The sequence below is a fragment of the Prionailurus bengalensis genome, chromosome A1, assembly GCF_016509475.1.
Source record: "Prionailurus bengalensis isolate Pbe53 chromosome A1, Fcat_Pben_1.1_paternal_pri, whole genome shotgun sequence".
In the NCBI taxonomy this organism is placed as follows: domain Eukaryota; kingdom Metazoa; phylum Chordata; class Mammalia; order Carnivora; family Felidae; genus Prionailurus; species Prionailurus bengalensis.
The window spans coordinates 194,640,198-194,652,827 of record NC_057343.1 but is presented as its reverse complement, the minus strand read 5'-3'; the positions used below and the strand labels follow the sequence as shown (position 1 = coordinate 194,652,827).

Below are 12,630 nucleotides of genomic sequence, written 5' to 3'. Positions count from 1 at the left end.
CTTTCTTCCGCCTTCTCCCCCAGGCCAACAGGCCTGCAACCTGGGAACACAATTTGAATGACCATGGGTCTAGACAATGCCCTTCTACTGCAGATCAATCAACTACTGCTGGGAGAGGTTGAGACCATTGCCCAAGGGCAAGCAACTCCTGAGGTTCAAAGACAGAATTTCTGTGGTTGTCCCTAAAACTGTCTTCCTGACAATTCTTATTTATGACCTAGTTCAGAATACATATGTATACTACATGGAAAAAAATCCATGAAAAGCCCTCTTTGGTCCAAAGGACAAAAGCTGAGATTCATATAAGAATCGTGAAAATTATGAACAAAGATATTTGCTCTCTCTTCCTGGATTCCTCAGTGTGAATTAGGCAGTCCTCATGCTCCAGGTGCTTGCTGCAGATAGAGTAAGGACCAAGGCCCCTGCCTCCTGGGAGCCCCACAGTCTCTTAGTGCGGGTCAGAAGGAGGACCGCAGTCTCAGACAGAGAGACAGGACAGACTTCAGAGAGAGAGAAACAAAGAGACGTGGTTCACATTCCAAATAGCAGTGCATATTAAAGGAGCTGGAGGCAAAAGTCTTGGTCTCCTGGAAACCTGCTAATTCCTTCCTAGTGTAAAGAAACAGGCCATTCCAGATGCTTCCTTGCAGGACAGGAGGTGAATGAGTCAGAGTGACAGTACTAGTGGTTAGGAGGCCGAATGTACAGTGCTTGGAAAACAAACTCGAGTCTTATCACTTGCTGTGACTGTGGTCTCCGCCCCTCCCTAGCTGTGCTATATTGGGCAGATACTACTGGGTTCATTTAAGCCTGTTTACTGACTTGCAAGATGGGAATGATAATAGTACTTACTTCACAAGGTTGTTGTGAGGATTAAATGAGATAATACAAATAAAGCCCTTAGCATGCTGCCCCCTACATAGTAGGCTGGATACATCCTAGACACTATGGCAGTTGTATCTTAGCCGAAGTCTGCCTGCCCCGACTTCTGCCTATTCGTAGGTGCCGGCTTGCTTTCCAGAGTCTCAGAGAACAAATCCCCCACCTCGTCCCCATGACAGCCCTTCTGGGATTTCAGTACATCCTCCACTTACCCTCTCAGTTTTCCATTATTTCTCAGGTTGATTATCCCCACTTTTCAGGCATTTCTAATGTAACAAGACTCTTCAAACTGCACTTGCCTGTAACCATCCTCTCTCTGGAGCTGTCATCTAAGAATCTATCTGACAAGTGGGGGAAACTTGGCATGTTCAACTTGTGCCCTTCTAAGTATAAACTAAAAGTTCTTCGATTTATTCCCATGTTACCTCTTCTAGATCTCAAGGGGGGTGCGACGAGGCAGCCCTCTTCCCGGTGTCCAGGCTTGTTTAATAAACCTTCTTGCTGGCCCCTTTAACAACACTGGATGCCCCCTCTTCTTTCTGATGGGTGTGGCGTCCACACAAGCTAGATGGTGAGGGCTGAACAGCTTGACATGACCCCTTGAAAGAATCCCAGAGAAAAAGGAAATCTGGCTTTGAAGATACCGCTTTTGATCCTCCGCCAGCAGCGGTCCCATACACCTGCCTCCTGTTCTCTCAGGAGTCTTGCCTGGCCCACTGCCTAGGTTTGAAGCAGTTCTAACAACACCTAACTTCTTTTGAGGCTGTGATAATGATGATGGTGAATGCGGTGATGATAACAGCTAACGTTCATTAAGCACTTACTATGTGCCAGACACAGTTCTAAGTGCTTCAATGTATTCTTTTAAATCTTACAACAATTCCACGCTGTAGGTGCCATTATAGCTACATTTTGAAGACCAGAGAACTGAGCCTCAGAGAGGTTAAATAACCAGTAAGCCGCATAATCGGTTCTTTTGTTTCCAGCCACACGTGATAATTAATAGTCATAATGATAGCCCAGAGCCTCTTCATGATCCTTAAACCATTTTCTAAATCTTCACAGCTACATGAAAGCATATCCAATGTAGTTATAGTGTTAAACATCTCTTTAGGATATCATAATTATTTGAAATGTCTTTTCCTTCTAATCCTTTGAAAATTATAATTGACATAAGATAGAAGGAATGCCTGAGTTAACTACCTTACTTAATTGAGCACTTTTACTCCCAGTCTATCCGAACAGCTGGTCATTATTGTATTGCTCCTACAGTGACATAAAAGGAGTCAGATCCCAACCCCAGCTAATCCCCTAACCAACCATACAGCCTTAGGCCACTCATGCCCCCGCCCCCATCCCCATCTCACTTTCCCCATCTGTACAATGACGGGTTAAGTCTCATCTCTGACATCTTTGCTTCGGGCATCAGGAAACTGTAGTCTATGGGTCAGATCCAGCTGTCCCCTCATTTTTTTTTTTTTTTTGGCTCATGAGCTAAGAATGGTTTTTACATTTTTAAATTATTGGAAAAAAATGAAAAGAATGATATTTCATGACTTGTGAAAATTATATGAAATTCAAATTACAGTGTCCATAAATACATTTTGTTGGGACACAGCCATGCTCATTCATTTACTATTGTCTATGGCTGCTTTCATGCTATAATGGCACAGTTGAATAATTACAGCAGAAACCATATGGCCTGCAAAGACAAAAATATTCACAATCTGGACCTTTACAGAAAATATTTGCCGACCCCTGGTCTGGATGTAGGGTAGGTGGGCACTAATAGACTTTAGGTAAATCAGAGGCTTGGGAAACATCTAACCAACCTTTAGAGGTTGGTGTCAAGGAGAGAAAACTAAAGTGTTCTCCCACAGATATTCCTTTAAGATAGAAAGCTGTCCTGGAAGGCCTGTCTTTGGCAGGGTCAGTCACTTATTCAGGGCTGTTCACTGTGTCATCCACACTGTCTGAGGTCCTTTGCCCCTCTTTGGGACATTCTCTAAACACCACCCTAAAGCCAAGCTCATGCGTTCCTTCACCAGCAAGAAAATGCAACATACTGATAAAGAAGACAGATTTTATGGGTGGACCATGGATTGAATTGTTGCTTGCTGTGTGATCTCAGGGGAGTTTCTAGAAGTCTCTGAACCACAGCTCTTCAACATAAATTGGGATGGATACTCACTCAACTCATTTATGCAAATAAGCATCTGGTGCCTCCTGTGCATGTTCACCTCTCAGGGTTGTTTGAGGGATAAAATAAAATTATCTATATAAAGCATTTAACAGAATGCCTGGCTCAGGATAAGAACTTGGGAAATGTTTAAAATAAATCTAGGGGTGCCTGTTGACTAATTATTTCATTTTTCATCTTTAAATGACAGTAATCTTATCATTCTCAGAACGTTGTTGAGATGAAGTTATATAATTCAAATGAAATGGAACTTTGGCCATTATTGCTATTTTTATTATTCTTATGAACAATGCTTCCGAAGCTGTGTTTCAGTAGAGCATTTAATAGGGCCAGCATTCTTTTTTCCAGACCAGGAGATAACAAATTAAGCAGGGCTCCCTTCACACATCATAACAAAGATTCAATAAATGCAACAATTTATCTTCCCTGTTCTGCCACTGCCACCCCCTCCCCCACTTTCCAGGGACTAACAGAGGACTTCTAAGCATCAAGGCACATCAGAACTATCTGAAGAGCTATATTTTTAATAGGATAAATAGGAACCATATTCATATAGTAAAAAAAATTAAAAAAAATATATATATATACATATATATATAGACAGGTTTATTTTATATATATGTATATACATATATATATATATATATACACATATATATATATAGAGAGAGAGACAGGTTTATTTTATATATATGTATGTACACATATATATACATATATATACATACATACACACACACACACACACACACACACACATACATATATTACAGCAGGGTATAAAATAAAAGGCAAATGCTTGCTTTCTCCAATCTCAAACTTCTTAAAAATAACTATCTTAAACCTTTTCTGTGTTCAGTGATTCAGACGGTTTCCTCTACATTTCTACATACTAGGTCTAGGTCTCTTTCTCTTGCTTGATCAGTTTTAATTCCAGCCCTGAGTCTCCATTAGAAAGATGATGATGAATCACCTCCTACTAATCCCTACATCCAGGCCCAGTGTTTGTTGGTTGTGCTATCATTTGGCAGTCTTCTTGATTTTTAATCTGCCAGCATTACAGCTTTATAAAAATGCAGGTGTCCATTGCTTACCAGGGCCACTGAATGACAACTCTTAGGAATGACTATTTTGCAAGAGCTCTCTAAGATATTCTGATGCATCCCTCAAGTTAAAGACCTCTCTCCCAACAGCCTGTAGTACATCAGCCAGGTGATCTGCACTTGAACCAAGATAGTAGGCAGAGCATCCGTCTCATGTTACTCTTTCGTCAGTCACATGTGGGACAGTGTGAAGTGCCAGAGAAGTGCAGATACGGCACACAGGAGCAAAGTAACATAACGGCTCCAAGAGCTCACTGGTCACAAAGCCGTATTTTAGATGAGAAACAGAGTCACTCTATAAAGAACAGCAGCTGATACAGCTCAGCGTGGACAGTGGAAGGAGTCTGGGTTCAGGATACCTGGGTTCTCATACCATATAACTAGAAGCATCTTGTACATTTACTTCATTTTTATCCCTGAGTCACAGTGTACACATCAATAGACTCAGTACTTGGGGGAATGTTCTAAAATAGGAAAAAATGGCTCAGAATAGTAATAATTAAACTTCATAGTTTAAATCTTTAATAAAATATCATTAGCAATGTTGCATCCTTACACATGTTGTATAATTAGTAGCACAGATAAAGCAGATAAAGAAAAACATTCTAAATATCAGATGTTACTCCTCCATGGTCTTTTTTATTTTAATAAAATGACAAGGAAAATTAGAAAATGATTAATTAAACCTTGTTTAATGAGCATGCTCCAGGGAATAGAAAGAGTGAATTGAACTTTGCAGTTAACTGGTGGGCAGACAGTTAACATGTTTATTTCCCCTTCTCAGTCAAGAACACTTATGTAGGGGCACCTGGGTGGCTCAGTCCATTAAGTGTCCAACTTTGGCCCAGGTCATGATCTCATGGTTTGTGAGTTTGAGCTCCACATCAGGCTTTGCACTGTTAACAAGGAGCCTGCTTGGGATTCTCTCTCAGTCTTTCTCACTCTTCCTTTCCCCCATCTCACTCTCTCTCTCTCTCTCCAAATAAGTAAACTTAAAAAAAAAAAAAAACCACCATCTATACTGGCAGAGTCTATTTACTTGCATTATAGAGAAATCAAACCTAGTCCCTATAAGAGACTTATTTCTCCGTGATGAAGGACAATGTAGGGATTCCATATTACCATTCCAGCATGAGATCTTACAGAGGGAAAATGCCAGCTATTAGATGAATGTGCATTGACCACAAGTTATTCCCTTAGTTGTTTTTACCTAAAATCACAGATAGGAATTTGTTTTATGATCCTTTGTGCGTTCCTTCCCAGGGGAGCACAAAGAGTTCCGTTAGAGGATCCCATCAGTTTGATTAGACGTAACCGAGGTTTGGCTCTAGTAAGTAACCTTGCAGTCAGAAATTGTGGTGATGAAATTGAGTGACATTTATGTTTGAATAAACTCTGCCATTTCCTGTGGCCCCCATTATGTTCAAGATGAGGGCAGTGAGTATAAAATGCCTGGGGGCTGGTTACAGATTTTCAAGTGACAGAATAGGACTGCGGGAGATAATTTCCATTTCAGTCTCTTGATGGTTAGTTTATGAACAAGATGTTCTTTTTAAAGTTCTCTAAAAATTAAGAGAAATTTCTCAACTGTACATTAGCTTTTAACCAGTGTGGGATTTCTCTTAGGTGGTATAATGTCTTCAAAAACATATTCTGATTCCATCTGTACTAACAATTTGCTAGAAACATTGTGCAAATCAGTAGGCCTCTGTGGAAGTCTATCAATTGTGGCTACGGGAAAAGTCAACCTGAGCTGCTCTTTTCAACCAATTAAGACCATCCACTGGCATTTTCGGCCGGCTTATCATATTTCTCCTGCCTAATTAGCATTCTTGCTTGAGCATGTCTCTGGGTTTTATTCATTCACACAGCAAATATGTACTAAGCACCTACTCTGTACCAGGCATTGCTCTAGATGCTAGGCCCTAGGACACATCAATGAAAAAAACAGAAAAGTTCCCTGTGCTCATGGAGGTGATATTCCAATGGGAGGAGGAAGACAAGGGACCACAGGAACAAAAGAGATGGTCTCAGATGGTTATAAACACTCCTGAGGTTAACTCAACAGGGCACTGAGAAGGAAATGACTGGACTGGGTGGTAGAGTGATTTATTGGTTTCTTCTAGAAGCAGGACTTAAGACAAAGATTCAATTATAAGTGGTTTATTTCGGTGCCAATTAGGGAATCTGAAAAGTCAGGTAGGCACAGGATAGCAGCCAATAAAAGTACACAATCCCTTAAAGGACCTCTAGACATTGGTGTAGAATGTACCTCAGGATTACATACCCCCTCCCCTCACCCCCACCAAGGGGACAGGATCCTGGAGTACTTATCAACTAACTCTCCATCTTTCATTGGTTGAGTGCTGCTCTGGGTGTGTTTATTCCCCAACACATCTGGCTTAACCTGCACAAGGGTGAAGTAATAGATATTTGCAGTTAGTATAGAAAGTCAAATATCAGTATATTAAGGGGGAGTGGAATTGAGCAGGGTACTTCTGACAGTGTCTACCACAGAGTAGGAATTGGATCTTTAGATAAGGGGCCAGGAGGGGTGCCTGGGTCGCTCAGTTGGTTAGGCAACCAACTTTGGCTCAGCCGGTTTCATCTTATGGAGCAGGATGGAAAACCTGTGATCCTGTAACATGATTAAATTGACTTATCTAGGCATCACGTTCTGATTTCTTTCCCCTCCTCCCTGCACAGGGTTTCATGGACATTGACTTAAACAAATTCAAGGAGAGTGGAGCAAATGTAACAGGTTTCCAGTTGGTGAACTACACAGACATCATCCCAGCCAAAATCATGCAGCAGTGGAAGAACAGCGATGCTCGCGACCACACCCGGGTGGACTGGAAGAGACCTAAGGTGAGAGAATGGGCAGCAGGCAACAAAGGACCAACCTGGTCCCTTTGTGTGCCCCAGATTTCTGGGCACTATTAACCTTTAGGAAAGGAAAGACTTTCTAAGAAGAATAAGCTAAGGAAAATATATACATTAAGAATGAGGATGTGCTGCAAAGGTTTGACAATACAGAATGACCAATGGTTTAAACAAGATAAATGTTTTGTTTTTCTCTCATATAAACAAAATTCAGAAGTCAGCAATCCAGGGCTTATATAACAGCCCCGCTATTGTCAAACACTCAAGCTTCTTCTGTCTTCTTGTTCTGCTACCTTCAGCATATGGCTGCTACCTTATAGCCCAAAATGGCTGCTGAAGCTCCAACCATTAACTCAATACTCTAACCAGCAGGATAGCAAAAAGGAAAATAAAAAGCACAATTGCTTTTTAAAAAAAAAAAACAAAACCCTTTCAGAAGTCACACAAATCACCCACTCACATGCTACTAACCACATCTTAGAAACCTAGCCCCAACCTGCTACAGAGAAGCTGAAAAATGGTGTCTCTATTCTGGGCAGGGCCACTATGTGGCACAGCTCCAGGGGGGATGTGGTTTTCACTCATTTCTTTGTGAATGGAAGCTTCTTGAATTGTGCAGGAAGCTAGCCCTTTATCTGGTCAGCCACATACCCAGCTAAAAAATAAGGAAATCTAATAAACAATATCCAGCACATCTCTGCCTCAGAACATCAGCTCCCAGTTATGCAGACCGTCTCCTTCTCATGTCCCAGGCATGAAGCTCTAAATCCTACAGCCAAAATCTATTTTATTTGCTATTTGATAGTGGTTTTGAATAAAGACAGCAGGTAATTTTTCTTTCCCCTGTCAGACTCAATATCTTGGCAGTGTCTGTGTGGAACACTGTGTTGAGGATTCTGAGGCCAAATTTGTTTATCTGGAGCAAACAGTGAATCTTTGACAACTTTCTCTTGCCACTCGGTCAATTTCTTTTTGCGAATGGCAAGTCATTTAGCTGAGATGCTTCTCATCCTGCTCTTACTGAAACTGATTTAGCAGCTCAAACATGAAGACTTACTTCCCATATGATTTCACTCATTTGTGGAATTTAAGAAACAAGACAATGAGCAAAGGGGGAAAAAAGAGAAAGAGAAAGCAAGAAGAAGATTCTTAACTGTAGAGAACTGATGGTTACCAGACGGGAGGTAGGTAGGGGTGGGGGAAATAGGTGACGGGGATTAAGGAGCGCACTTGTCATGATGAGCACTGGGTACTGTATGGAAGTGTTGAATCACTGTATTGTACACCTGAGACTAATATTACACTCTATGTTAACTGGAATTTAAATAAAAACTTTAAAAAATGAAGACTCCTTTCAATATGAGCTGAAGCAAACAAAATCACTTGTGCTTTAAAGCAATGAACAAAGCACATAACGGTTAATTAATATGTGAATACCCCACCCAACTTGCAAAAGACTGGAGAGTATAAAAATAATCAAATGTAGGGGCACCTGGGTGGCTCAGTCGGTTAAGCTCCGACTTCAGCTCAGGTCATGATCTCGAGGTGCACAAGTTTGAGCCCTGTGTTGGGCTCTGTGCTGACAGCTCAGAGCCTGGAGCCTGTTTCAGATTCTGCGTCTCCCTCTCTCTCTCTCTCTCTGCCCCTCCCCTGCTCATGCTCCCTCTTTGTCAAAAATAAATGGGAAAAAAACATTAAAAATAAATAAATGAAAATAATCAAATGTAATATATATATATATATATATATATATATATATATATATATACATACATAAGTGAGAGAATCAAAGTTAAAAACTGGAAAAATACACATTTATTCTACAACTCTCTATTGTGAACTTAAAATATACCACAGAACAAGCTAGGCATTGAGGACAAATTAATGAACAAGACAGGCATGAGTTCCAAAGCCAGAAAATATTGTCCTGGATCGTTATCCTGCTTTGTTTTATCAATATCTAAGCCCCCTTTTAAAGGGAAAAAGAGAGCTATCATGAATAAGCACAAGGGGAAAGGATACAGAATGTAAACCTGCCACTTTGAGGCACATGTGGAAATAATTAAGAGCTTACCCTTCTTGGATTTTTTTTTCTTTTGCTGTCACAGGGGATAGTGGAGTAAATAGTTCCTCTTGGCTCCCAACTGTGACTGTAACAGAGAAAACCAAAATTTCTATGGGCTGTATCAGAGCTATGGATGTGATGCATTTAATCTATGCCTTCTTTTTCCAGTTGAACCAACATTTTAACATTGCAAGACTGCACACAAAAGTCTAGAATTCCAGCTTCCCTTTGAAAGTCACAACTGGCAAGGGAACTCACAGTTCAGGAGGGCAACGTTGGCTAGTGATGTGGAGCAGCAGCCCCCATCCCAGGCACAGGCTCTTCCTGGGTCACCCCTGCCCGCCCCCACTCCCGTAGCCCCCACTGAAAGCATTCTCATCACCAGGAAGCACGTTCCCAGACAGAACTCCCACCTGCCTCCCTGCCAGCTCTTTCTGACACCTAACTATCTCCATTCCTCCCACCAGTACACCTCTGCGCTCACCTACGACGGGGTGAAGGTGATGGCTGAGGCTTTTCAGAGCCTGCGGAGGCAGAGAATCGATATATCCCGCCGGGGGAATGCTGGGGACTGCCTGGCTAACCCAGCTGTGCCCTGGGGCCAGGGAATCGACATCCAAAGAGCTCTGCAGCAGGTGAGGCCGCCCGGCTGTGGTTGCCCCTTCTTATGGGAGCCTCCTAGGGGATTTCGGCATCAATTTCAGGTGGGATGCAGCCATTTAAATGAAAGGGTTGGAGCATGCCTGAGGTTTGGACAACGACTGCATTGTGTTTGTGGCTCTTGGCATACGTGGAAGCTCATGTAGAATGTGTTGTTTTTTTTTTTAAACAAAAAATAGTATGGAACTCCTGATAGTGTAAAAACTGTATTTTCTGTTTAGGGATTATGCTGTAGTTGGAAAGAGGACTTGAAATACATAGGGATGAAACAGAACCGTTTGAGCCGTCTCTTGGAGACTTTCCCCACCTGCCCTAGTTTTCTGTATGTCTTTGTTACCTTTGTTCTCCATGCACATTTCACGAGGGGATCCTGACAATGCTTCTCGGTACTTTCTAATCCCATTTTCTTGCTTCTCAGCATTACAATCATCAATTTTGTTTGCACTGAAGAACAGTTAAAGAACAGGAATAGAAAATGGCCATGCCTATTCTCATCAATTGGCTATGCAAAGGATTATTAGGCTGAATCTAGATTCCACAGGGAAGAGCATAAATATTCCATCAGTGATATGTCTGCTGTGCAAGCAGGATTAAACAGTGGTACCTGTGGGCTCTGTATTGAACAGTCTTGGTTTAGAAGCTTCTGGGAGCTTGCCCTCAGCTTGATCACCCTCAGAGCAACTAGAAATCTCTTGAAGCCTCTAGAAGTCTCTAGAAACACCTCAAGTCCAGGCTGTGATTCTTGAGCTGCTGATGGATAGGATGTACCATCTGATGCCTCCTAATAGAGAGGCTGTGTTTCCAGAGGGGAGTGGGCAAAGAGGGCAGTGCCAACTGAAAGGAATGTCCAAGTTTCAGGCACAGTGGCAAACCAGCAACAGCAAAATATTTTAGTGCTGATGCTACTCATGACCTACCCTCTGCCCCATCAAATGGAGTTGCCTGGATAAGACAGGTTTTACTTTTTTTTTTTTTTTTTTTTTGAGACAGGGAGAGAGAGAGAAAGAGCACACAAGTGAGGGAGAGGCAGAGAGAGAGAGAGAGAGAATCCCCAGCAGACTCCACATTATCAGCACGGAGCCCAGTGAGGGGCTCGATCTCACAAACTATGAGATCATGACCTGAGCCCAAACCAAGCGTTGGACACTTAACCGACTAAGCCACCCAGGTGCCCCAAGAGTGGTTTTACTTTTGAGACTACCTTCAACAGAAAGTGAATTTGGGCTCCCAGGAGAGGAGGAGAGCATTTCTGAACGAGGGAGGAATGTAGAGCAAAATGCACAACCGTCCCCATTCATTTTCCAACCACACGTGCACAGCTCTAGCAATTTTAACAACCTGGGGAAAGAGCCGAGAAAGGAACATCACCAGCTGTTCCTCAGCTTGGATGAAGTGCCTTTACATGGAGGAGAATGTGTAGTTCCATTCTTGGGAATGAGGGTAAGCTGCAGCCCTGTGATGACAGGAGGAACATGCTAAGGGGTCCACCAGTAGCCCCTTCTGCTTTCTCCCCATCTCTGTGGAGGTCAGCCCCTTCACCAAGCAGCAACAGTGGACATCAGGCAGCTTCCGTATGATGGCCAAAGATGCAGCACCCACCTTCTGACTTATTTAAAATGCTCTTCCAGGCTCCACAGGCGAGACAGATTCTGTTTGCAATGTGAGACTGGTTTCAGAAGGTCCCCGGGACTTGCCCTCAGGTTCACAACCCTCCCAGCTCCTCTGCCTCTCCCATCTTAATGTCGTCCCTGTCGTGAGGATATCCTGACATCACCATGGCAGTGATGAAGCCCAGAAAGCAGTGCAGGTAGCAAGAAGGGTTCTGAACCAGGAGGCAGGAGAGCTGGGGTCCAAGTCCAGTTGGGGCCCTGGCTCTCTGAGTGACCTTGAAATACCCATTCGTATTTCCTACACGCTTCCCTTTCCTTGTCCTTGACAATGAGGAAGTTGGAGAGACCACTCCCAAGTTTCCACTGTCTCTAGACATTCTAAGCTTCTTTTTCTAATGGTCTAATACGTGTCTTTCCGGTTAAAACATATACTTATCCTTTGCTTCTGCCTTCAGTGGGGTTTGGGAGGGGGCAATTGCCTTAGTCAAAAGAATATGACCTCTTTTATATTGTCTTTGAGTCAAAACTTGTATCTGCTTCTCTGGCAGCCAGTCAGCTGCTCCCTGAGAACCTGTGGGCACTCTGGCCTGGGGCCAAGCAATGGAGATAAGAGAAGGCAAGACCTAACCCTTAAGAAACTCTTCAGCCTCTGTTGGGGGATGGGGTGGGTGGGGGAGAACTAGCCCCAAACACAAAACTCCAACATTCTGATCCCAAGATCAGCTGTTCAAACAGATTCCTTTTTAAATCTTTGTTAAGAATCCAGAATCGCAGTAATTTATTGCTGAATGAGACTTTAGATAAGATTACCAGACTTCCATTTCCATTACTTCATAGAGGAGGCAGCTGACCAGAGTAGCAGTGACTCATCCAGGGTCACACAACAGCTTAGCAGCAGAGGCTGGAGGAGACTCCCATCCTGCCTCCTCCTCCTGCTTCAGGCCTGTCCCTTGGCCTCTCGGCCCTTTGCTCGTACACATTGAGCCGCAGGGCCTTCCACACACGGTCATGGCCACTGTCCAGGCATTTCACCTTCTAGACCCATCTCTTGAAATAGTCATGCCACTAGTGAGCAACTGTGTGCCCACAATACGCTGGGTAAATTCTGCTGATACTCAGTCCCTGGAACCTGTGGTTGAGGGCTCAGGTCTTTGCTTCCCTAATCACTGGCCTTCAGGTCACACATTGGGAAGAGGCCTATGCAGTTCAGCTTGTGTTAGAAATGGG

The 12,630-nt window shown here is 42.9% G+C and overlaps 1 protein-coding gene across 2 annotated transcripts in view; it reads left to right on the top strand.

Moving 5' to 3' along the window:
• Positions 1–12,630, top strand: part of GRIA1 (glutamate ionotropic receptor AMPA type subunit 1) — a 303,014-nt gene that overhangs the window by 177,920 nt on the left and 112,464 nt on the right. For both annotated transcript variants that reach the window (XM_043597761.1, XM_043597751.1), the window contains exons 6-7: positions 6,892–7,053; positions 9,601–9,768. In XM_043597761.1, coding sequence (XP_043453696.1) covers positions 6,892–7,053; positions 9,601–9,768 — 330 coding nt within the window. The remainder of the gene's footprint in view (positions 1–6,891; positions 7,054–9,600; positions 9,769–12,630) is intronic.